At 40.2% G+C, this 27,928-nt stretch overlaps 1 protein-coding gene across 50 annotated transcripts in view; it reads left to right on the plus strand.

Annotated features, from left to right (window-relative positions):
- The window catches only part of TRDN (triadin), a 1,152,170-nt gene that overhangs the window by 753,509 nt on the left and 370,733 nt on the right, over nt 1-27,928 (plus strand). For all 50 annotated transcript variants that reach the window (XM_075339946.1, XM_075339974.1, XM_075339964.1 and 47 more), the window contains 8 exons: nt 11,338-11,385; nt 14,462-14,497; nt 14,808-14,855; nt 20,929-21,003; nt 21,100-21,174; nt 24,405-24,473; nt 27,250-27,324; nt 27,436-27,510. In XM_075339946.1, coding sequence (XP_075196061.1) covers nt 11,338-11,385; nt 14,462-14,497; nt 14,808-14,855; nt 20,929-21,003; nt 21,100-21,174; nt 24,405-24,473; nt 27,250-27,324; nt 27,436-27,510 — 501 coding nt within the window. The remainder of the gene's footprint in view (nt 1-11,337; nt 11,386-14,461; nt 14,498-14,807; nt 14,856-20,928; nt 21,004-21,099; nt 21,175-24,404; nt 24,474-27,249; nt 27,325-27,435; nt 27,511-27,928) is intronic.

Below are 27,928 nucleotides of genomic sequence, written 5' to 3' on the forward strand. Positions count from 1 at the left end.
GTTTTCCTATCATGAGACAATTTGCATGTGTTTTTACAATTTTTTAATAAAAAGGTATTATATTTTTTATGCAGTTGCATAAGTGTGTGTTTTTTGGTGTTACATTTTTAATGATGGCAAAAAACCTGTGAAGTTAAAGTGAACCCGTCAGGTCCAATAATCACCCAGAACCACGAGCAGTTCTGGGTGCATATTGCTAATCCCTGCCTAACTGTCCCTATATCTAACAGCACAGATAAAGAGATCTTTAGAAAAATTATTTCTAAAGATCTTTTACCATATGCTAATGAGCACTGGGACTAGTCCCCTGGGCGTTAGTTCCCTGGCCAGTCGCCCCCATTAGCATGTTAGTATGCCCCTGTGGGTGTGCTATCATGCTAATGAATATGCAGTGTCACACGATGATCTCACTCACCTCTCCGCCGCCGTCTGATAGAAGATTTCAGCTCAGTGCGCATAACCCTGGAGTTTGGGTCATGCACACTACTTCAGTTTGAAGCCTCGCTCACTAGCATACGGTAAAAGATCTTTAGAAATACATTTTCTAAAGATCTCTTTATCTATGCCACTGTGTACAGGGACTGACAGGCAGGTATTAGCAATATGCACCCAGAACTGCTCGTGGCTCTGGATGCATATTGACCTGACAGGTTCCCTTTAATCCTTCACTTTAATGGGAATCTGTCATGTAAATAAAAATTGTTATTAATATGCAGATATGGGGATAATCTCCAGGTTAATATTATTCTATTGCTATGAGTGCCTTGCTGCAGGGAGGAAATTACTTTATTCCTCCCGGCAGCCTTGGGCTTTCAGTCATAGAGGCGTGGCAGGTACGTTTTCAGTCACCGCTCTGTAGATAGTGAGCGGCATTTATAAGCACTTCCCCGGCACTGACTGAAAACCAACTAGGCATTGCATCAGTACAGAGACAGCTGTCAGTCAGAATGCTATTAACCTGCAGATTAATCCCTTAACTGCAGGTTGTGTTTTTTTACATGACAGGTTTCCTTTAAAAAATACAATCAAAAACATAAAAGCTTTCCAATATGTTTCCAATATAGGAATATTTTTTTAAATGACTTATTCCATTATTGTCTCAATTTTCCTATGAAGCATATTTTCATTACTTGACATAATTTATGAAAGAATGTTATTACTGTATCAAGCTATATTGGAAATTATAGGTTAGTTTAAAAATATTAAACACTTTGAGTTTAAGAATAAGAGAATAATATTTATATTTGAATTATTTTCTCATCTATTTATCTATCAGCAATTATTTTCTTTTGCACTGCTGTTTAGAGTGTGCCTTATCCTTATGTTATATCTGCCATATTTTGACCTTTCTAATGTCTAATGTCTAGGCGGGCTTTACACGCTACGACATCGCTAGCAATTGCTAGTGATGTCGAGCGCAATAGCACCCGCCCCCGTCGTACATGCGATATCTGGTGTTTGCTGCCGTAGCGAACATTATCGCTACAGCAGCGTCACACTCACATACCTGGTCGGTGACATCACTGTGACTGCTGAATAATCCCTCCTTCAAGGGGAAGGTGCGTTTGGCGTCACAGCGACGTCACCGCAACGCCACTAAGCGCACGGCCAATAGAAGCGGAGGGGCGGAGATGAGCAAGACATAACATCCTGCCCACCTTCCTCCTTCCGCAGGTAAGGAGATGTTTGTCGTTCCTGCGGTTTCACACACAGCGATGTGTGGTGCTGCAGGAATGACAAACAACATCGTATCTGCAGCAGTAACGACATTATGGAAATGAACAACGTGACACAGATCAGCGATTTTTAACGCTTTTGCTCTCGTTCATCATCGCACCTAGGATTTACACATTGGAATGTCGCTACCTGCGCCGAATCTGCGTCACTAACGACGTGACCTCGACGATATAGTCTACAACATGTATTAAATTTAACTGTACAGATTTATAAATATATTGACTTTCAAATCAAAGAACAGTGGAGAAGGAATAATGCAATAGTATTGAATGACTAAATTATTAATTGATTAATTAATTTAAATAATATTTTAGTAATATAATATATAACATTAATATTATAGTATTACATACCTTGTAGTAACAACAATGTAATTGACAAACTGTCTATTTTCTAAAACATATTCTATTAAAATATTTAATAAAAAATTAGTTTTGCATTTCTGAGGTAGGCTGTATTCTATTTGGGTTATATTAAGTCATATTATGTTCACATTAGCTTTTATTTTAAGTATTACTGACAGATTTTTCATTTGTGAAATGAGAGGAAAGACGTATGTATCCTAGGGACATGAATTATCCCAATAAAATTGTAACCTGAAGAGAAGTATTTAATCAAGGTAATGTTTGTGTTTTCTCATAGGAAGACAGTCATTAAACATTATCAACTAATTCATTTAAACAAATTATTTTTAATAATTTCCAAATATGAATTTGAAAATGATGAGTTCAATAAAATGTATTTGAGTTACAGATGATTTCTGATTTCTTATAAACAAAGCTTAGCCATCTCATAAATGTAAAGGTCTATAATTTTCCAATATACTTTGTATTTCAATTTCTTACCATTTACAAAATATTTACTTGCAAGCAGGCAGTGTATGCTAACTCTCTTAGCATTTATGCTAGAAGTAGGTATACTACACTAATAATATTAGGCAATGCTTTGTAAGCCAAATCTGCTCTCTAATCTGAGAAATCAGAGATGTGCATTGGTTATGCTATTGTACGTAGCTTAAAGAACATTGCCTACCTTGGACTCTGTGGAATGTGATTAAACTTTACCTAAAACCAGGGATCCATGAGTCTAGGGGACCCAGTGTCATCACCATCAACTGGCCCTGCTACCCAATTTTTAACTGTATCTGCATCATAGATGATACTCCCTCCTCCATCATTCTCCCAGTGCGTCCTTCCATTGCACCTCTATGCCAAGCAGTGTAGAAAACATGCTGTAATGATCGGATTGGGGGGGAACATGGAGAGGTGATTTTTTTTTTTAATTAATCAGTATTTTGGGGGGCATCTTACTAGCTTGAGGTCCATCATACTATTTGTAGAGTCATCCTGCTATTTGTACTGCCATCATACTATTTGTGGGTTGTCATACTATTTGATGAAGTCCTATGGGGGGGCAATCATACTATTTGTGGCGCAAATATACTATTTGGAGTTCTATGTGGGAATCATCAGGCTACCTAGGAGGCCATAATACTATATGGAGAGGTATTTGTGGGGACATCATGCTATTTGTAGGGTTTTCATACTATTTAGAGGGCTATTGGTTGGGCCACTATACTATTTGTGGGCCATCATAGTATTTGGATGGCTATTTGTGGGGCCATCATACTATTTGGAAGGCTATTTTGGGGGCCATCATACTATATGCATGACTATGTGGGGTGCGATCATACTATTTGGATTACTATGTGGATGCCATCATACTATTTGGAGTGCTATGCGGGGGCCCTCACACTATTTGGAGGACTAATTGAGGGCCATCATACTATTTGGAGGACTATGTGGTGGTCTTTTCTATAACTGTAGTTTTTATTGAATTATATAAAGTGCAACAGATATCAGTTAACATAAGACCAATGCAATTTTTTACTATAAAAAAGTACCGTATTTTTCGGACTATAAGACGCACCGGACTATAAGACGCACCCTGGTTTTAGAGGAGGAAAATAGGAAAATAAAACTTTAAGCAAAATAATGTGGTCATGACACACTGTTATGGGGCGAGGGTCTGCTGCTGACACTGTTATGGGGGTAATGTCCCCAAATTCTCTACTAAGGTACCCCATCCTGGTAATGATCCTCCTGCCTTGTATATGATCCTGCTATAAACCCCCGTCCTGCTCATATACCCCTATCCTGCTCATATTCCAGCATCCTGCTCATATTCCCCCATACATCCTGTTCATATACCCCATCCTGTTCATATAGCCCCATCCTATTGATATATCCCCCATCCATCCTGTTTATATACCCCCATCCTGTTCATATACCCCCATCCATCCTGTTCATATGCCCCATCCTGTTCATATACCCCCATCCATCCTGTTCATATACCCCCATCCTATTGATATACCCCCATCCATCCTGTTCATATACCCCCATCCTATTGATATACCCCCATCCATCCTGTTCATATACCCCATCCTATTGATATACCCCATCCATCCTGCTCATACACCCCCATCCTGTTCATATACCCCCCATCCATCCTGCTCATATACTCCCATCCTGCTATATGCCTCCATCGTGCTCATATACCATCCTGGTATATGGCCTGTAACCTATAGCACAGGGGAAAAAAAATAAACGTTTATACTCACCTGTTCCTCACTCCCTGCAGCACCGATCATCTTCCTCTCTGCAGTGTGTGTGTGTGCGTGCGTGCGTGCGTGTGTGTGTGTGTGTGGCCGTTCTCCTGCAGCACGCGATGTCTTCCTGTCTGTGCCGATCAGCTGATCAGCACAGATCAGCTGACCGGCACAGACAGGAAGACATCGCGTGCAGCAGGGGGATGGCTCCACACACGGGGACGGGTGAGTGTACTGATTCACTGCACTCCGCGCTGATGATGACGCGCGGGGAGCAGTGAATACAGCCGCACATGATCACCCCAGACTGTAATTGCCAGGGGTGATCATGCAGACCGGCTCTTTACTATGCGCGCATCCCCGCTCGTTCTCCCGCCCACCTGTCAGCGCCGGCTTCTGCGCTGAGAAATGGGTGGGAGGATGGGCGTGCATATGTAATGAGCGGGCCCACGTGGTCACAGCAGGCTGCTACAGTCTGCTCGTGCCCCCGATGACCCGCTCCACCGCAGCACCTCATTCCCCGCAGCCACAGTCAGACCATAAGACGCACCCCCAACTTTCCCCCAACATTTGGGTGGAAAAAAGTGCGTCTTATGGTCCGAAAAATACGGTATATATCAGTTCAAGAAGAAAACATTAAAGCTTATCCATAAAACTTTAGACCCTCTAGCTCCCGAACTAACTGCATAGATGTGGTGGTCTTTTAACTGTTTAAAAATATTTGGACAACGAGACATGTTTTGGCATTTTAGCTGTTTACCAAAACATATTCAAGATACAGTTATATAATCATAATTGTCTTAAAGTGCAAACTTTTAGCTTTAATTTGAAGGTATTCACATACTAATTAAAATAAGAGTTTAAGAATTGCAGCTCTTTAATATCTAGCTATCTCTTTTTTAAGGGACCAAAAGTAATTTCACAATTATATAAAAAGCTCCTTGGTTGCATAGACTCTTCCCTCATTAATCCATCATCAGTTAAGCAGGTAAACGGTCTGGAGCTGACTCCAAGTGTGGCATTTGCATTTGGAAGCTGTTGATATGAACCCACAAAACCAAAATTCTGTCACATAGCACGTACACACATAGGTAAAGACAATAAGAGATTCAGGAGGAAACAAAAGGGTTGGAAACAAGCTACAAAACAACAGGGATAAATTTGCACAACTGAAACATACACATAGGACAATTTTCACCAGAGAATCTGGGACATCACATAGACCAACATAGAAACAATAGCTGGCATGGATAGATTTAATCCAGCTGAAATAGAAGGGGAACAGATGTGATTGGCCTCTCAACCATATGTGATCAAAGGAACCTAACAAGCAGACTAGCAGAGATTAACTTCCACTAACTTGCAATGAATGAGCACACATCAGGTCAATGCCCGAGTCTATATGTGTTGCCCCTAGACACCAGAGAAACCATTGGGCGGAGTGTCAGAATCTGCAATGTGAACAGAGCCTCATGCCAGTCAGTGAAGGTTGTGCAAAATTTAGTGTGACAAGTTCTTAATGGACTAGAAAAAGAACATCATTAGGCTGAAAAAATGAAGATATTCACTTAAGAAATATGTGCTACTTTGTAATGGTATATCATATAAAATTTTAATAGAATACACTTAAGTTTTTGAGCGTATTGTGAAAAAAGTGGAAAAATTAATGGGTTATGACTACTTTTTAACCCTCCGTCACATACAATATCGGTTCTAACGAGTTCCCATACAATGTGACTGTCAGGCGCAGGCTAGAAAAATACCTATAATATCTAATGTTCGCAATTTCAGTGCTCTAAAAGTGATCAGTGACCTTCATAAGGATGTAATAAAAGAGACTACACATAATCAGGTGCAAAAAAACCCCATTTACTTAACATAAAACTAATAACTCTGAAATACAAACATTTCAAAACTCCCGCCAAATAGTCCCCAGTTCGACTCTGTCAAAAAACTCTACAAAGAAAATTTATGGAAACAAACTTAATTTTAAGGTACCTTAAGTACTATTAAACACATATTCAATCAGAATTAGATCCTGAAGTTTCCCCAGAAAAATTACACTTGCAGAGCATGTGATGAATAAAAACATAAAATACCAACCTAATTTAGTGTGACGTGTTCACATACAATGAGAGATTAGCGCAGTTATATCTGTCCTCCTGAAGCTCTGCAATCCAACTATGGTATGAGGTTTCACAGAGCTGCTAGAGACAGGAGACTACCTGGAGGGAGGGGATTTCCTCACAATCTGGTGAGGAAGGAGAAATTAAAATAAAAGAGATGTGCCTGTCAGGCCTATTGTATGTGACGGAGGGTTAAAGACATTAGTTTAATTTTTAGTATTTTAAATCGAAATGTAACTAATTTGAGAATATTGGAAACATAAATATAATTAGTCAAGTAGTTAAAACAACTGCTATGAAATCCAATAGCTAGGTGGCTCCGAGTCTATGAAGAGAAGAAGTGAGACTACGGATCACTTTAAATGTTGTAACTTGACAATAAAGAGGGCAGTAGAATAAAATATGCCAACATTTATTTTTTTTTTAAAGGAAATAATTTACAGCCAAAAATATAAAAAGTGTTTTAAAAAATTTGCACTAAAAGGGGTACAGCTACAAGAATTTCTATATCTACTGGAATGGTGAGGGGTTTACTAATGTCATACGATTTAGGATTCTAATTGTAGTAAGACTAATAAAGACAAATCAGGAGAAATCAAAGAAAAGTATGAGTCACAGTCAATTGGGTGAAGACCAAAATAATCATAATCTTTGTATGCCACTTATTACTAAAAAGGTCAATCTGAAGTGTGATACCCTCATTTCAGATTAGAGTTGAGCGCGGTTTGTGGTTCGTGGTTCTCCAGTTCGCGGTTCGTGTGATTTTGGGGGCTGTTCTAGATAGAACTAGAACTCGAGATTTTTGCTAAAAGCTCGATAGTTCTAGTTACGTTCGAGAACGGTTTTAGCAGCAAAAAGCCAAGCTAATTACTAGCTGGTTATTCGCTGTAATAGTGTAAGTCACTCTGTGACTCACACTGTTATGAAATTTCAGCGTATAGAGTGCGGGGACTGCGCATTCAGATCACTGCTGCTGGGATAATGGCGATCACCATTTTTTTTTTTCTTGTCTTCCTTCCCTAAGCGCGCGTGTAGTGGGGCAGGCTAGCATGTCAGCCAATCCCAGACACACACACAGCTAAGTGGACTTTTAGCCAGAGAAGCAACGGCATGTGTGATAGGATCTGCCCATCTAGACGCCATTATCTGCCTTCTGCGTCTGGGTGTCAGTCACAGCAGGTGCAGCTCCTGTCTCCGATAGTGCTGTGTACGCTCTACACACAGCGCTATACAGAATAGGGATAGAAATTTCTTTCAGCCCTTCTAAGGGCTAATAACAGCAGGCTCAGAGCCATAGGGGACAGTCAGGTCCGTGGAAAGAGGTTTTAACAGCTACAGATAAGAGCGTCTGTATAGCTAAGGTCAGGGAGTTCCTTGCTGCATTTCACCATTAGGAGGGATAGAAAGTGAGGCTTCCTTTCCTCTACACTGACTCACAACCCGGCCACTGTACCCTCGTGCCCTTTGCACACTCAAGCTCATTGTTACTAAGCCATTATACTAGCAAACACTGAGGAAACTTAGTGGCATCCTAAAAGTGGCTGTTGAACTTCCATTAGTGTCCCACTAGTGCAAATCTATTTGAAGCACCTCTGCATTGCATACTCAAGCTCATTGTTTCTAAGCTATTATACTAGCAAACACTGAGGAAACTTAGTGGCATCCTAAAAGTGGCTGTTGGACTTCCATTAGTGTCCTACTAGTGCAAATCTATTTGAAGCACCTCTGCATTGCACACTCAAACTCATTTTTACTAAGCTATTATACTAGCAAACACTAATGAAACATAGTGGCATCCAAAAAGTGGCTGTTGTACTCCATTTCTGCCCCACTGGTGCCAAGCTTTTTCTAGCACCTCTGCATTACACCCTCCTGCTCTGTTTTTAATAAGCTATAATAATAGCAAAAAATGCTGCCAGTTAGTGGCATCCAAAAAGTGTCTGTTGTACTCCATTTGTGCCCCACTGGTGCCAAGCTTTTTCTAGCACCTCTGCATTACACCCTCCTGCTCTGTTTTTAATAAGCTATAATAATAGCAAAAAATGCTGCCAGTTAGTGGCATCCAAAAAGTGTCTGTTGTACTCCATTTGTGCCCCACTGGTGCCAAGCTATTTATAGCACCTCTGCATTACACCCTCCTGCTCATTTTGCTATGCAAATTTTATAGCAAACTATAAAACTATATAACTATAGCCAACAAGAAGGTGCCCAGTCTTTAATTATGCTCCGACAGAGCACATCTCCATGTGTTGAACCAATTGCGGCTTTAGGCCAGAGGTAGGCAGGGAGAGGGCATCGATGCAGGCCGCCACCACAGTTGGTAACGCAGAACGTTTAAGAACAGCTCCTGTCCTTTCAGTCCTGCTAGTGCAGCCCAGTGGCATAAACAGGCCTGCTGCTGCTGATGCGCCTGCTGACAACAGGTGTGTCCCCTACGCACACGGACAGCGTACCCAATGGCCCCTGTGTTGTTAACAGTGAGTTCCGGGGCTGGGTGGTAGTGCTGACCCTGTGATGCTAACAGGGCTTCCAGTCTCCAGATCCGAGTGGCGTCTAACTCGGTTTAGGCTACTATTTGTTTCAGAGTCAACCTGCTCTGTATCCTCCACCTAACCTTCCAGTTGCCAACCTCTCCATTTCCATCTGTGAGCATGGTGGACACCGAATGGCGATTGGGATGTATACCTTTCTCTTTCTTTTCTTCGTAATATTTTTTATATAGCGGTAACATAGTATATACCACCTTATCCAAATCTGCCAGTCCCACCATACCAGATGTTGTTTCTTCAGAAAATGTTAATGTTGCTTAACCACCAAACCCATGGACACAAACTTTTTTACCCTTTCCAACACACCTGTTCCCCTTTCCACCAGCATCTGTCCTTTTTCAACTCAGTTTGTATATGACCAAAAATGCAACTCTGCAGAGACACCGTACTCAACGCCGTCTCAGCACAGCAGCCAGCCCTCGGTCCCTCAGATGTGGACAAGTAAGACCATTTCCTCCTATCGATGAAAAAGCATTGAGATTCACTCTGTGCACCACTGGAATTTAGTGGAAAAGCAGATGTAAGATTGCGTACCACCTTCTGCTGATACTCCTGCATACGTGCGTCCCTTTCTATGGCAGGAGTTATTTCGCAAAATTTTGTGTTGAACCGAGGATCTAACAGTGTGGCAACCCAGTAGTCAGCATGACTTGGAATTCGTACAATCCGAGGGTCATGTTGTAGGTAGTGCAGCAAGAAGGCGCTCATGTGTCTTGAGCATCCAGGAGGACCAAGTCCTTGGTGTGTTGGTGGCGGAGAGGTGAGAATCGTGCCTCCTTCCTCTGCCCTCTCCCCACAACCTTGCACAACCGAAATGTGAGCAAGCTCCCACTAATCTGCTGAGTCTTCCATGCCCATCGCCAGTTCGTCCTCCATTTCTTCCTGGGCTCCTGCACCTTCCTCAACTGTTTTGCTGACTATGCGCCCTTGATAATCCTTCTCCCCCACCGTACCATGACTGCCACAAAGGTGCCGCTGACCGTCTGGACCTTGTAGATCTTGTTATCCCTTCAGCATATGACAACTCATCAGTTGACCCTCCTTTTCAAAATGAAAAAGATGCTTTGCATGAAGCACTCTCAAAAATACGCTTGCCTTTCGCCTCCCCTGGATGACCCAGGGGAAGAAAAGTCCTCTGAGAGCCATGTCCATATTGTCAGTGGACAGATGCGTGTGCTTATCTGCCAGCAGACCCCCAGCAGCACTGAAGACAGGTTCCGAGAGAACGCTGGCTGCAGGACACGACAAGATCCCCAAAGTGTACGTGGCGAGCTCAGGCAATTTATCCAGATTGGAAGCCTAAAATGAGCAAGGCTCAAGTTGCACAGTAATGGAATCGATGTTCCCTTGCATATACTCATATATTTGTGTCTCCTCCTCTTTTTCCTCGTAATGCTGTTTTGTTTTCGCATGAGAATTTGTTCTTGTCACTTTCTCATGTGTTTGTGTTGTGTTGTGAGTTGTTTGTCCCCTTTTGGACACCTTTGAGTGTGTTTTCTAGGTGTTTTTATGTGTTTGTGATTGCCTCCCATTGTTTCCTATGCGGTTCGAGCGGTTCGCCGAACCGAACTCGAACGAGACCTCCGTCGGCGAACCGAACTCAAACCGAACCGCGACCGGTTCGCTCATCTCTATTTCAGATATTCTCATTTGGACTAATGATTATATTTTATGTCACTAATTATAAAAATATATTTATGCAATTTAGAATGGTTTAATAAGATTAATAGCAAAAAGGACTTATTACTGCTTTCCTTCAGATATTATTTTATGAGTATTATGCTTATGCATGTCGTAGCTTGGTGAAAAAGGGTTATCTGGTACTTTTTTCCCCTAGGGGGCTAAGCACTTATTGGCAGGTAGTTGCTAACTGCCCTGCAATGATTTCTTCTGACTCAGAGCAGTCATGGACCAGGACTGTTGGAGAGTCTCCTACTTCCTGTGATGCCCCATCAACAGTGTAGTTGCTTCTTTTTTGCTATGTTTTGTTGTTGCTAATGTAATGTTAACAGCTAACTCAGCCTAACGAAATGGGAAGCTGATTGTCATTTAATACTGCTAAACAGAGAAGAGCAGAAGAGAAGGAACTGCTTTGTTAATTTGAGAACACATGATGCGGGAGAATCACTAGCAGGAACAGTCTGTAACCGCCAGGAGAATTCATCGCAGGGCAGCACAGACATGTAGTTAGCAAGTTCCTGCCAAAATATGCCTAACCCCATAGCAAAAAATAAATCCTGGATAACCTCTTTAATGTTTTTTCATGTTTCTGTAATCCTAGTACCCTTTCAGTTCTTAAGTATCTTTTTTTTTTTAGAAATACCTGCAAAGAAAGCTGTAAAAGAACAATTAGAAAAGAAAAAAGGTAATCTTTCAGATATCCATGTCTTTAAGTTAAAGCACTTCTCTCAATACTACAGAAATGTCTACATTAAATTACCTGTAAAATACAAGCATAAAGGGGGCCGAGACTTATTAAAGCAGTACTCTCACATGCTGTGTAAATAACATCTATCTATAAATGTTATTTGCTGCCAAATGATTATTGCATTAAATGTCTTATTAAATTATTCCTCACGCTAAGGATGAGCGAACTGAACTGGAAATGTTTGGTGTTCATCCCAACACCATGTGTTTGGTGCAGCACAACGAATATAGACTTTGCTGTATATCCATTTACTGATCAGGTTTGTCACCAGAATAAATTTGTTGAAAGGTTGCAGAGCAGCCAATCAGCAAGCTTTTAGGCTGTGGGAAATTCCGGAGTCTTCGCAGCCATGCTAAGTATTGGAATGGCTGTGATTGGCCATAGAAATCACTGTAAAAAAAAAGCAAAATGGTTATGGCAGGACATACCAGTCTCTGCAGCACTGCTGTAACGGGTTTGTTCATTATCCCTTGTGCATATTCACGGCTTCCTCCACCCACTTTCTGTGACAGCGTCTGTGACTAGCTGCAGTCAGACTGCCAGCATATCGGCATCTCTTTTTGTTCTCACAGAGGCTGTCTGTGTGCCCGATTACAGTGTAAAAAATAAATTAATAAATTAAAAAAATTATGTAAGTCACCCCATATAGAGATAACCAGCATAAATAAAGCATATGGCTACAGGCTGCAGCCTCTACCTGTGCATTGATATCTTGTCTGTGTATCAAAATATGAAGGTCCCCATGCAGCTTTTTAAAATTATTTAAATAAATAATTTTTAAAAACATGGCATACGGTTCCCCCCAATTTTGACACCGAACCAAAATAAAGCCAACAGCTGTTGGCTGGTATTCTCAGGCTCGGGAGACCCATGGCTATTTGGCCACCCCAGCCTAAAAATAGCATCCTGCAGCCACCCAGAATTGTCGCAGCCATTAGATGCAAGAATACTGGTACTGTTACCGGTTCATCCAATTGCCCTTTTGCAGTGGCAATTCGGGCAATATAAGTACACAGCCACCACCAAGCCCTAGATTAGTAATTTGTATGGGTCTATGAGACCTCCAGATTTCTAATCCTGTTAGTTAAAAGAAACAAACCCACTTAAAAATCCTTTATTTGAAATAAAACACAAGGAAACCCATGCTCTTTCTCTAATTTATAAACCCCATAAATAACCAGATCTGTCGTAATACAAACAAGGTCCCACAATGATCTCGCCTCTGCTTCAGCCTGAATTTGCAGTGCACAGGCACAGAATATGACCACATGCTGCAGCTGCAAGCAGAGGCTGATTGAGCCACAGCTGTGAGCAGTGACATCACTGAGTTTATGTGCGGTCACAGCTGGAGGTTCCCATGGTACCCCACCTGTGCCCGCAGGTAAGCTCACCTCAGGTGACCTCATTGAACTCAGTGACCTCACCTCAGCTGAATTGAGTTCAATCACACCTGCATCTTCTGGCAGAAAACAGTGGGGGGTTTTTGGCCAAGAGATGCAGATTTGGTGATGAAATTTATACACCAAATTCCTGCATCAAATCTGCACTTTCTGGCAAAAAACACATCAATACACATGCGGTATTGATGCGATATTGATATGATTTTTTTGCCAGGAGATGCAGATTTGGTGTTGGAATTTGGTGTATAAAATCCAGCGCCAAATTTGCATCTCTTATCAAAAGAATGCACAAAAATACTTTTGACACCGTTTCAGTGTGGTATTCTGCCAGGAGATGCAAATTTGGTGCTGAAATGTCTACATCAGATTACTGCACCAAATTTGCAGCTCCTTGCTCTCTGCGCCCACATTCAGCCAGCCATAAATGAAACAGTTTCCTAGGGAGGAAGGGTGAAGGTTTTGGGGTTTTTTTGGGCACACTACATCTGAAAACTTCCTTTTTGCCCCCAGTGAGAGCCATTCAGAGGTTGCAAGTGGCTCTCACTGAGGTGCTCTCTTGAATTATTCAGTGAAGTAAACCTGTACTTTATGTTTGATATTTCATGAACAACACAGCCAAGTACCCAAAATACTCGGCCGAGCACTAGAAGCACCAAGCAACCTGATGCTCGATAAAGTATTGACCAGTGGTGAGCATGCTTGCCCATCATTAATTTCTTAGCACAGAATTTTGTACTTTAGATTTAGTGATGAGCGATCACAAAAGTGTTCAGGAGCTTGGTACTCAAATCGAGTTTGTTAGAATCTCAGAAATGCTTGGCTCGAGTACCAAGCACAATAGCAGTTACTGGTTGACCCGAGCATGTTTTTCTCTAGTCCCTGTTCTGTTACCTGCCCTGAAACAGCCCCCAGCAACCACATGATCCACAAGAAAATGAAATTGCCTAGCAACTTCTGTTCATCTTCTCAGCCACCATGGTCCCTATCATCTTTGTGCAGCTGGCATCGCCCAGCAACTTTGGTTCCGTATGCACTGTACAAATGTTTACCTCGGTTAAAGGAACAATGCAGTTGGTTCCACTCAAGTTCCTATTCTGAAAAAGAAAGATATTTATTTTCTGGAAAAGGGACTCGAGAGCAAGTAACCGCACAGTTACTTTTAGCCGGGGAGAAAATTTGGACTGTGCACACAGAATGGAAGTTGATAGACGATGCCAGCTACACCCATGTGAATGGACTGTGGACAGGAAAAAGGAGCAGAAGTGGCCGGGCGATGTCTTCTACCTGCTGATAAAGAGGACTGTGGTGGCTGGGCAGGTAACAGAATGGGTACTCGAGCAATTAGCAGGACTCGAGCAACTTGATGTTTGATCAAATACCTAGCTGTGTCGAGCAAGTTTGCCCATCACTATTGCCCACACATAAAAAATAAGATTAATATCAATGTTAAGCATTACAGTGCAGACTAATAAATCCTTACTGCTGTAAATAAATTAGATTTATTTGGTTGTTCAATTTTATTATTATTATTATTATTATTATTATTATTATTATTATTATAATACAGAACTTTGTGCAAAGAAATAACACAGTAATATCTTCTTCCTAAACAGTTAAAAAGCCTGAAGAAAGAACTGAAGCAAAGAAAGGTAATCTTACATTACAGTGTATGAAAATATAGCACTTTGCTATGCCAGCATGAAAGTGAAGTCATAAATAATATAAGCTCATTCTTAGTTTACAGTCCTGTTTGAAATATTGATTCTTGCCACTGTAATCATCAAGTTTTTAAAAAAAAATAATTCAAGATACTAAATGATAATTGACCTAGTAAATATAGATTAGGAAAATGTTTAATTTATATGTGATATCATATAAGCTTTTATGATATCTATTACAACTATTTTAGTATACCGCTGCCACAATAAATCATAACATTTGCATATTGATTTTTTTTAGTAGAAAAAATGAAAACAGAAGCAAAAAGGCCAACAAAACCAAAGAAAGGTGATGATATGTAAAATGTTGATCTCAAACTGCATGCAGATATTTAGATAGATAGATAGATAGATAGATATCCAAAAATAGAAAAATAAAGGCCGCACTCCAGCATTTAGTGAGAAAAGGCTTTAATGAACCTGGCAACGTTTCAGTTCAAGGTGAACTTTTTCACGTTTTTCTCACTAAAAATCTGGAGTGCTGCCTTTATTTTTCTAATTTTTTGATATACAACACAACTTGTGGAATGTTGCGGTAAAGCCTTGCACCCGGTACCTGCAATAGTGGTGATTTTCTATGATTATATTTTCTTAGATAGACAGATATGTAGATAGATAGATTTTTCATACAAAAGCCTATGTTTATGATGATAGCTTTAAGAGGCATTGTGTTTGGAGAAACCAATTGAGAAATTTTTGGCTGTGTGTTTGGGATCATTTTCTTGCTGAAATGTCCACCCTCTTTTCATCTTCAACATCCTGGTAGATGACACCAGAATTTTATTAAAAATGTATAGTTATGTTTGTCCATTCATCCTTACTTCAACTATATGAAGTTTGCCAGTGCTGTATGCTAAAAAACAGCCCCACACCATGAAGTTCAGATCTTCACTGTTGGTATTTGTTAAAGGCCTCTAAACAACATGATGTGTATAATGACATCTAAAGACTACAATTTTGGTCACAACTGACCACAGTATATTCTTCAAGTATTTCACAAACTTGTATAAATGTTATTGAGCAAACTTTAAACTTGTACATGCTTGTTATTCTGCCAAGAAGTCATTTGTTGTGAGTGTGCATACAGGGCATGGAAATTGAAATCATTATTACCTGCTGATTCCCTGATTCCAGGTCTTTCTGTAGATTTCCACAGGTGATCATTGGCTCATGGATATTTTGTTTTTACTCCTGTCTGATGTCTTGCACTTTCAGATTATGGCCCTAACAGTGCTCACATGAATCTTTATTAGTTTAGAAATTCTGTATACTATGTTATCAGTCTGTTTTGGAACAATAAGTTTGCAAAGTTTTTGAGACAGCTCACTTTTTTTACCCATCATGAGATGTTTCTTATGTGGCACCTTAGTAATGAGACACCTTTTTATAGTCCATCAGTTGAACTAACTCATTATTTTTAACTAAGTGGCAGTATTGCTTTCTAATTACTAATAGCTTTCAGCTGCTGTCATGACTTTCTATGAAGAATGACCATAATGCAAAATGTTTTGTTCATTAGGTAACTTTATCTTTGGTTCTTTTTCCAAAATAGTTCCCAGCAGCACATCATCCTTTTAAAGCTTGTGCTGCTGATAACAATGGCAACCAATGCACACTGAATGATATATTACAGATCATGAGACTACATCTGAACCATAAGGCCCTGTCACACCCAGAGATAAATCTGCGGCAGATCTGTGATTACAGGGAAATTGTGGACAATCAGTGCCAGGTTTGTGGCTGTGTACAAATGGAACAATATGTCCATGATTTCACTGCAACCACAGATCTGCCAAAGATTTATCTCTGTGTGTGACTGGGCCTTTAAGGTACCGTCACACATAATGAGATCGCTAGCGAGATTGCAGCTGAGTCACGGTTTCTGTGACGCAGTAGCGATCCCGTTAGCGATCTTGTTATGTGTGATACCTACCAGCGATCAGGCCCCTGCTGTGAGATCTCTAGTCGTTGCAGAATGGTCCAGGCCATTTTCTTCAAAGGTGATGTCCTGCTGGGCAGGACACATCGCTGTGTTTGACACTGTGTGACAGGGTCACAGTGACTGCTGAGATCGTTATACAGGTTGCTACTGCGACCTGTATTGTTCCTGCATCACTGGTAAGATCTGACTGTGTGACATCTCACCTGCGACCTCCCAACAACTTACCTGCGATCTCTATCAGGTCACATCGTTTTCGGGATCGCTGGTAAGTCGTTGTGTGTGACTGGGCCTTTAGTCTAAAGGTCCAGTCACACTAAACAACTTACCAGCGATCCCAACAACGATAGGGATCGCTGGTAAGTTGCTAGGAGGTTGCTGGTGAGATGTCACACTGCGACGCTCCAGCGATCCCACCAGCAACCTGACCTGGCAGGGATCGCTGGAGCGTCGCTACACGAGTTGCTGGTGAGCTCACCAGCAACCAGTGACCAGCCCCCATCGCCACGTGAAAGATGCTGCGCTTGGTAACTAAGGTAAATATCGGGTAACCAATCCGATATTTACCTTGGTTACCAGCGCACGCAGCTACACGTGCAGAGAGCAGGGAGCAGCGCACACCTCTTAGCGCTGGCTCCCTGCTCTCCTAGTTACAGCACACATCGGGTTAATTACCCGATGTGTACTGCAGCTACATGTGCACAGAGCAGGGAGCAGCGCACAGCGCTTCCCTGCTCTCCTAGCTACAGTACACATCGGGTTAATTAACCCGATGTGTCCTGCAGCTACATGTGCACAGAGCAGGAGCCGGCACTGACAGTGAGAGCGGCGGAGGCTGGTAACGAAGGTAAATATCGGGTAACCAAGGACAGGGCTTCTTGGTTACCCGATGTTTACTGTGGTTACCAGCCTCCGCAGAAGCCTGCTCCTGCTGCCTGCAAATTTAGTTGTTGCTGTCTCGCTGTCACACACAGCGATGTGTGCTTCACAGCGGGGGAGCAACAACTAAAAAATGGCCCTGGACATTCAGCAACAACCAACGACCTCACAGCAGGGGCCAGGTTGTTGCTGGATGTCACACACAGCAACATAGCTAGCAACATCGCAAAAGTTGTTCATTAGCAGCGATGTTGCTAGCGATGTTGCTTAGTGTGACGGGGCCTTAACTGTGTAAACAGGCAACTAAGTGACCACTGATCAGCAAACAAGTTTCAGTTGTTTAGGGGTACTTCACACACAGCGAGATCGCTACTGAGATCGCTGCTGAGTCACGTTTTTTGTGACCTCATTAGCGATCTCCCTGTGTATGACACTGAGCAGCGATCTGGCCCCTGCTGTGAGATCGCTGCTCGTTACACACAGTGCTGGTTCGTTTTTTTATTGTTTCTCCCGCTGATAAGCACACATCGCTGTGTGTGACAGCGAGAGAGCAACAATCCTGAATGTGAAGGGAGCAGGAGCCGGCGTCTGACAGCCTGCGGTAAGCTGTAACCAAGGTAAACATCGGGTAATCAAGGTGGTTACCCGATATTTACCTTCGTTACCAGCCTCCGCAGCTCTCATGCTGCCAGTGCCGGCTCCTTCTCCCTGCACACGCTAAGTTAAGCAGTGTGAGCTGGTAACTAAGGTAAACATCGGGTAACCATACCCGATGTTTACCTTAGTTACCAGTGTCCGCAGCTTCCAGACCCCGGCTCTGTGCAAGCGCAGCGTCGCTTGCACGTCGCTGCTGGCTGGGGGCTGGTCACTGGTCGCTGGTGAGATCTGCCTGTTTGACAGCTCACCAGCGACCATGTAGCGATGCAGCAGAGATCCTGACCAGGTCAGATCGCTGGTTGGATCGGTGCTGCATCGCTAAAGTGTGAAGGTACCCTTAGTCACACTTGTCCTCAGGTGTAAACATACCACTGTGAGGTCTCTTATCTAACACATTTTACAGCCTTTAATGAAAGCATAGCACTAAACAGCAACCTTTTTAGTAGCATACTGCACTGTTTGACGTTTTATGCTTCTCAAAATAAATAAAGTTCCAAAAATGATCCATTTTTTACAGACAGATGTTTGTCTTGCAAGTGTTTATATACATTGTTTGAGGAAAAAGTCATGGCTTTTTGTCAATCAGTGTTATAAAATTATCCCTTTTTAGGAAGTAACAAAAAGGAGATAGTTGCATACTGCAATGCTAAGAAATTTGGAACAATGAATATGGGAATATAGACATGCATTACTGTTATGAAAAAACATGTAAAAATTGAGATACTTAGCTCACAAAAATGTCCAATTTTATGTGAACCCAACAGCCACCAGCAAGGCGACCTCCTTTTTTTTGGGTCCCTAACAAACTAATGCCTCTCTTTGGGTTACAAAGACCTCCAATTTATGGGTGGACAGGAATCTGCAAATGGAGAATTAAAATCGCCTGAGGCTGAAGAGCAGGAGTGCTCAATCAGAAGGCATAACCCTGCTATCTAAGAAAAAGACTGATGGCACAGGATTTGCCATCAGTCTTTTTCTTAGATTTTAGGAAGTAACAACAGGTTTGTTGTTTGGAAAATGAAGAAGAAATGGCGTTTTAACTAGTCTTTAAAAAAGTATCCTTTTTTGTAATCAGCAACAGATTTTAGTTAAAAAATATAGCAATAAAGGATTTTTAGCATGCTATTGAAACATATCTTTTTTTTGGGAGCAGACTCAGATTTTTAATATTAACCCTCTGCAGGAAAAGGATCCCAGCAAAAGTACAGTATAGGTACAAATGTTACTTTTCAAAATCATTTCAACCACAAATTTAACACTTACCAAAAAGAATATAACAAGAAATACTAGGTAGGCAAATGTCTAAAAAGCCAAATGCAAGAACAGGTCACTATATTGGTGTGACATGCATGAGTTTCAAATTTCTAAAATTTAAAACCGCCATGTGGTCAAGGGGTTAAAAATGCAGTGGATTTTTTATTTTTTTCCATGCATTTTTTCATGCTCACCATACAAGTTTATAGACGAAAAATAAGAATTAAAACCGCAGTGTGCAAAAGTGTCCTTAGACTCACCAGGGGCATTAGATTAAATAAGTTTTTGGACTGACAAAAAATTCAAAAAGAGTTCACTTTCTACAAAGAACATTGTCAGCCTATGTATACTGAATATTCAGTCTGCTTGTTAAATAGGCTACATTACATGACTGCCAATTTGCACATATATTGCTAATCATTAATTGTTTAATGGAGTAGATCATGTGCAGTAAACAAGTGCTTACACAAATACCTTGATAAATCTGCAATATTGTGTTCTTTATCTTTATTGTGGTGTATACTGGGGATTTTTTTCCAGAGACTTCCATAAAAAACTGAGATACCAGCGCAAACCAAGAAAGGTAGTTAAAGCTGTCATAAAAAACTTTTATTATGTGTTTAACCCTTTCCTATTGTCGCCAATTTTGGTCATAATGACAGAGCTCCACTGGAAAATTTGATGTGTCATATTATATATTAATAATGTTTGAATGCTTGTGACACATTGTAATTTATTTTAGTGGTATATTTATAGAAATATGTTTTGCATTTATTTATGAAAATATATGAAATTGCATAAACTATAGTATTGCATTGTATTAAACCTGTCACTTTTATTTTGTCACACAACATATTAGACTCTGCTTATTGCAGAGCCTAAAAGCTGCTTTACACGCAACAACATCGCTAACGAGATATCGTTGGGGTCACGAAATTCGTGACGCACATCCGGCCTCGTTAGCGACGTCGTTGCGTGTGACATGTATGAGCGACCGCTAACGATCACAAGTACTCACCAAATCGTTGATCGTTGACACTTCGTTCATTTCCCAAATATCGTTGCTGGTGCAGGACGCAGGTTGTTCATCGTTCCCGAGGCAGCACACATCGCTACATGTGACACCCCGGGACTGACGAACAACAGCGTTCCTGCATCCTCCGGCAATGAGGTGGGCGTGTCATTAATGCGGCTGGTCTCCGCCCCTCTGCTTCTATTGGCGGGCCGCTGTGTGACGTCGCTGTGATGGCGCACTAACTTCCCCCTTAAAAAGAGGCTGGCTACAGCAATCAATAATTGTTTATGAAAAAAAAAAAATCATCAACAAATTAAAAACAACATAATGAAGAGTTTCGATTATAAAGTTTTAAAAAAAAGGAACATTTAGCAATGCTGTTGAATGTTAATGTCCTCTGGAAGTATGTATGACATTTAAAACAATGATTTTCTTTTTTTTAAATAGCATTTCATATTATTCTTAATATTTTTTTATATGTTCATGTGTTTAATGCACCATCTGGTTTTTATTATTTAAATTGCCTCATGTGATTTTAGCAATAAAGTTTAGCAGCAATTTACAACTAAAAATCTAAGTACAGTATAAATAATAACATTTTTCATGATCCTTTTATAGAGACTGAAAAGAAAAAACATGAAGAACCATCAAAACCAAAGAAAAAACCTGATCTGCATGCTGCCCCTGAAAGAGGTAGAGCAGTTAATGACAAACATAAACATTTTTATATATCAGTTTGAAAAATATAATGTATAGTTTATAAAACTTTTTTTTATAAATCTTCTACAGAGACTCCAATTAAAAAACGAAAAGAGCAAGTGGAACCCTTAACAAAAACTGAATTGCCAGCAAAACCACAGAAAAGTAATGTTATATTACCTGACAATTTATAACCATTATTATTAGAGATGTCAACATTTTCTAAAATAATGGGATTCATAGAGTATTATTTTACCATGAATTTCAAACTGTAAGCCTTTAATTGTCTTGAAAAGATGTGTGTAATATGCTAAGGTCAACAAGGACTGTATCCGAATTCTAGTCTTTTAAAACTCTTTGACATTACTAAGGCTGTGTTTGTGTTAATGTCACCTTACCATAGAAATGAAAGTAACCTGGTAGTAACCAACAGTTTATTTAATAATACAGCACAGAACCATACTTGTAATGTATTTTTAAACTAAAAGATTGTCCAAAAAAGTAAGTTGATTACTTATTGAACTGGAAGACTGTTCTTTGCATAACTCTGACTTGTAGTGTTACTGTCAGAGGTAACATCATCTTCGTGAGACAGGCTCCTATGTGATATTTAATGATTGCCCTCATCTCGCTGTAGAGCAATTACAATTTGTCACAGCACTGCAGAGATAAATGTGATTATATATCATACAATCAGTAATAAGTAGAAGTAATAGAAGTTTGTAGTGTGACTCAGCTAAATTCAGCTTCACTGCCTCTTCCCCCCTCACTGACTCATGCAGAAGGTTAGACGAGGAAATTAGACCACAATTCAAATGCAAAAAAGGGCGGTAATCCAGGCGCTGTGCAGATCCAACCACACCAACACCGACCAGGTGGTTTAACACTTTAATCGCACAACGCGTTTCCGGGACAGTACCTCCACTTGATCAGGTGCATATGGTTTGATCTGCGCAGCGCCCGGATTACCGCCTTTTTTGCATTTGAATTGTGGTCTAATTAGCTCCTGGGATGCAGTGGGTGGGTGGCCAATGCAGCAACGCGATCTAAGAATCAGCAGCTGACAAAGGGGGATATCATTCCAATGGAGTGGAGGACGGCGGCAGCGAGGATCTCAGGCTGGAATAATCTCTACCTGGATCACCTTCCGGTGAACCCTTCACATGTGCTGCTGCAGTGTTGTGCCTGTCAGCACAACATTATAAGGTCAGTGTAACTGATATTACATTCTCCACTTACCTGCCAATAGCTTCACAGAGGAGCACCTTTCCATTTCTTTATCTTTGCAGACTAGGAAATTAGAGCTATATCATTATATCTCACATTATATCTCACACACTGAGAAATCTGCTCTAAGCTATTGAGGGGGAGTGTTCTTCTTTTCTATGAATGTTGTTGTCTGCTAATGATTGGTAAGCATTAGGGATGATCGAATACCTCAAATATTCGGCTTTGCGAACATCCGACGAATAGGTTGCCGCTATGCGAATATTTGATGCGCAATGTAAGTCTATGGGAAGCCTGAATAGTTCTGAATAGTTGTTAATCGGATTTCCCATAGACTTACATTGCGCATTGAATATTCGTGAATAGTCGAATAGCGGAGAACTATTCGGCAAATATTTGTGAAGCCAAATATTTGATGCATTTGATCATCCCTAGTAAGCATCATTTAGGGGGAAGAAGTACACATTTCCAGTGAAAGCTCTCTGATAACACCTACTAAAAAAGTTAACTCATTAGGTGAAGAGGTGAAAGGAAAAAAAATTGTTATTCTTCTCTGCAGCCACTATTACATCCTGTGTCCAGTTCAACATGAAAAATTTGGTGGAAGAGCCAGTTTAGTATATTCAGGAAGCTAAGTAGTTAAAATGAGCAAGATGAGTTCAGAAACATTTGGTAAAAGGTCCTCTGTGACAAAAATCAACCCCTTCTCAAAATTGATGTAATAAACATTATATAGGAACACATCAAAAAAGCCAGCATTTGCAACAGGGCACTCTACTGGTGGGGCTTGTATGGTTGCAAAATTTGAGTAGTAAAATAGATGTGCCCAAATTTTTTTTTATAACCCATACACTATGTGATGTAGATAGTCACAGTGAAATGTTTTGGTTTTGGGGAAATTTCTTTTGTATTTTTTTTTAAATAATTTATACCACTCTTCACAAGAAAGATTAAATAATAAACCAAAACCTCAATTCAGTTGCCTATGAAAAGTAAGCACACTGTCTCTAACTGACACTAATTTCAGATTTTTTTTTTATTATTTTGGGCTACTTTGTTTATTTATGAAGCACTAAGAATTAAGGAAAAAAATATGCAATTGTAATTCCACTGCAACAGGATAGATGCCAGCATATGTTGAGCAAGTAGTTGACTATTCATACTCGCTATGCTGTTAGCGAGTACTGTCCGCTACTCGCATATTTGTTATGAGTAGTGGGTGCAAGGTAAGTCAATGATAAATACTTGCTAAGTAGTGAGTAACCCAAAAGCCATGCTATTCTCTTCTCGCATGAAAAGTATGGTTTTCGGGTTACTCGCTTCTTAGCGAGTATTTCCCATTGAAATACATTGCGCCCACTACTCGTAACGAATATGCAAGTAGCGGACAGTACTCGCTAACAGCATAGCGAGTACAAATAGTTAACTACTCGCTCAGCACTAATGCCAGCAAGTCTATTTCACTGATCAATCACACTGACACTATTCCTCACACCTCTGTTACTTCTCTCCCACCTTTTGATTGAATTTTAGTATTATTTGCAGATTACTACACTCATCTTTCCTAGTGCTTAAGTTGAATACATGTTTATGGTCTTTTCCTTCCTTTATTGCTGAGCTGTGACCTTGACATTCCCACACTATCCTAAATTATGCTAAAATGACTGCTGTATTTCCTGCTGCAGCTTTTATACAGGCAATGATAGTCCATCCTGATTTGCGACAATGTCCAATTTTATGTCATAGCTACAAAGCATTATTATAAAGAGGCCTGTGTGGTCGTGCCTAAGGTCAAGTCAGCTTTCTGTATCTGATGTAATCTACTTCAATATTTAAAAGGGAAGAAGGCATTTTTGGGGATAATTCACAACATTTGAACTGGAAAATGTCGGTTGGCATCAGCGTATTTCATGCATTTTGACACAAATTTAATTTGTATCAAATCAATATTTTCAACTCTAGTTATTATTTATCAATTTATAAATTGTAATTGTAAATTAAATTCTACTACAAACACTCTACTGAAAAAAACAAAGTGCTACTAGCAGCAGAGAAACACATAAATTACCAGTAGAACCTACTCTAAAACAAATCTAAACATTATTGTATAAAAATATTCCAAAATGTAACAAATACTGCTTGATCTTTAACTTATAAATTTTCTGCAGAGACTCCAAAAAGTGAAGAACCTGAAGAACCAAAGAAAAAACATGCAGTGCCAGCTGAAATTAGAAAAGGTAGTAAAGTTGTATTATCTGACAAAATGGAAACATTATTATATATCATATTTTTCAGACAATAAGTTGCACTGGACCATAATATCTAAGTTTTAGATTAGGGATATAGATAGATAAAAAAATTGAAGCAAAAATATGGTTCTGATGCACTGTTATGGTGGATCTGCTGTTGACACTTTTTAATGGGAGTAATACCCAACAATTCTGTGCCAATGACCGCCATCCCATGCCCCGTACAGGTATATACGGTATTTCATCCATCCTGGTGTATATGTCTACAATCCTGGTATATACAGTTAGGTCCAGAAATATTTGGACAGTGACACAATTTTCGCGAGTTGGGCTCTGCATGCCACCACATTGGATTTGAAATGAAACCTCTACAACAGAATTCAAGTGCAGATTGTAACATTTAATTTGAAGGTTTGAACAAAAATATCTGATAGAAATTGTAGGAATTGTACACATTTCTTTACAAACACTACACATTTTAGGAGGTCAAAAGTAATTGGACAAATAAACCAAACCCAAACAAAATATTTGTATTTTCAATATGTTGTTGCGAATCCTTTGGAGGCAATCACTGCCTTAAGTCTGGAACCCATGGACATCACCAAACGCTGGGTTTCCTCCTTCTTAATGCTTTGCCAGGCCTTTACAGCCGCAGCCTTCAGGTCTTGCTTGTTTGTGGGTCTTTCCGTCTTAAGTCTGGATTTGAGCAAGTGAAATGCATGCTCAATTGGGTTAAGATCTGGTGATTGACCTGGCCATTGCAGAATGTTCCACTTTTTAGCACTCATGAACTCCTGGGTAGCTTTGGCTGTATGCTTGGGGTCATTGTCCATCTGTACTATGAAGCGCCGTCCGATCAACTTTGCGGCATTTGGCTGAATCTGGGCTGAAAGTATATCCCGGTACACTTCAGAATTCATCCGGCTACTCTTGTCTGCTGTTATGTCATCAATAAACACAAGTGACCCAGTGCCATTGAAAGCCATGCATGCCCATGCCATCACGTTGCCTCCACCATGTTTTACAGAGGATGTGGTGTGCCTTGGATCATGTGCCGTTCCCTTTCTTCTCCAAACTTTTTTCATCCCATCATTCTGGTACAGGTTGATCTTTGTCTCATCTGTCCATAGAATACTTTTCCAGAACTGAGCTGGCTTCATGAGGTGTTTTTCAGCAAATTTAACTCTGGCCTATCTATTTTTGGAATTGATGAATGGTTTGCATCTAGATGTGAACCGTTTGTATTTACTTTCATGGAGTCTTCTCTTTACTGTTGACTTAGAGACAGATACACCTACTTCACTGAGAGTGTTCTGGACTTCAGTTGATGCTGTGAATGGGTTCTTCTTCACCAAAGAAAGTATGTGGCGATCATCCACCACTTTTGTCATCCGTGGACGCCCAGGCCTTTTTGAGTTCCCAAGCTCACCAGTCAATTCCTTTTTTCTCAGAATGTACCCGACTGTTGATTTTGCTACTCCAAGCATGTCTGCTATCTCTCTGATGGATTTTTTCTTTTTTTTCGGCCTCAGGATGTTCTGCTTCACCTCAATTGAGAGTTCCTTAGACCGCATGTTGTCTGGTCACAGCAACAGCTTCCAAATGCAAAACCACACACCTGTAATCAACCCCAGACCTTTTAACTACTTCATTGATTACAGGTTAATGAGGGAGACGCCTTCAGAGTTAATTGCAGCCCTTAGAGTCCCTTGTCCAATTACTTTTGGTCCCTTGAAAAAGAGGAGGCTATGCATTACAGAGCTATGATTCCTAAACCCTTTCTCTGATTTGGATGTGAAAACTCTCATATTGCAGCTGGGAGTGTGCACTTTCAGCCCATATTATATATATAATTGTATTTCTGAACATGTTTTTGTAAACAGCTAAAATAACAAAACTTATGTCACTGTCCAAATATTTCTGGACCTAACTGTATGTCTCTATCCCTTGTTTATATGTCCCCCATCCAGGTATATAAATGTCCTCCATGGTGGTGTATATGTCTCCCATCCTGGTATATATGAACCTTCATACTGGTATATATGATCCCCATCCTGGTATATATGTCCCTAATTCTGGTTTATATATTTCTCATTATGGGCCCATCCTCATATACATGTCTCTCTTTATGGTGACATAAAAAAACAATTATACTCAACTTCCTTCCTCTCCCCGATGCGCGGTCCTCTTCTGATGACAGCATCTGACTTTGGTGTGTAAGTGGGGTAGCACATAATGTCACTGCCATGTCACCTTAGTCACAGGCAAGCTTCAGCTGCTGGCTCATCCAAAATAAATATTCACTGCTCCCCACCTCTGGGACTATGGGCGTGGGGAGCAGTGAATATACATTTTCTTTAATAGTGATCACACAATCGCCTTACAAACTGCAGGAAGTCAGCCGATTGGGCGAACATGTGTGCCCGCTGTTAAAGAAAATTAATATTCACTGCTTCCCACGCCCATATTCCTACTCACCTCTTGGCACCGGATTCAATGCTGAGAAGTGGGTGGGATTATCAACTTGGGGAGCAGTGAATATTCATTTTTTAATAGTGCAGCTGCTGCAGCCTGCTCCTGCCTCCTGAGACCCCGCTTCACAGCTGCTGCCACCCACGCACCAGCAAGCCAGCTATATCCTGATTATAAGATGCAATGCCCACTTTCTTCCCAAGTGCATCTTATAGTCCGAAAAATACAATAATAATTTATAAATCATAAAATATTTGTATAATACTTAGATTTAATTATAAATCTACTGCAGACGCTCCAGTGAAAAAACTTGAAGAACTACTTAAACCAAAGAAAAAGGATGAATTGCCTAAGAAATCAAAGAAAGGTATAACTGTACAATATATCTTACCTGAAAAAATATAAACATTAATATATAGCAATTCAAAAAATATTACATACACTGTAAATCACACTTTAATTGTAATTTTTTTTACAGCAGTTCCAGTGAAAAAACATGAAGAACCAACAGAACCCATGAAAAAAACTGAACTGACAACAGAACCTAAAAAAGGTAATTACTTGCATTTTCTTTGTTGTAATTTTTTTAGTTCTTATATAATAGTTTGTAGCGAAATCAAAAGATCTCAGCACTTATTTGTACAGCTAATTGCAGTCTTTATTGAGGTCACGTCTGAATATTTCCGCCTCTTCCAGGCTATCCATGTACACCATTGCCTGGTGGGAGTGCTGATCTTTTCTTTTATGAAATAGCTTATCTTGTATACACAAATAGACAAACATTTTTCCTGATGTTTAGAATTTAATTGTTTTCAATGTTTTTGGTAAATTGTAATGCCACAGAAGATTAAAATGTGGCCTAAAAATTAAGAAAATGATGTTCTCATACTGACATGATGGCCTTAATGCATCATTTACGTGTTTGTTAAATCTCATTTGTCCTACAGTATTAGTTGTCTTTTTTTCTGCCA

The sequence above is a fragment of the Anomaloglossus baeobatrachus genome, chromosome 3, assembly GCF_048569485.1.
Source record: "Anomaloglossus baeobatrachus isolate aAnoBae1 chromosome 3, aAnoBae1.hap1, whole genome shotgun sequence".
Taxonomy (NCBI): Eukaryota; Metazoa; Chordata; class Amphibia; order Anura; family Aromobatidae; genus Anomaloglossus; species Anomaloglossus baeobatrachus.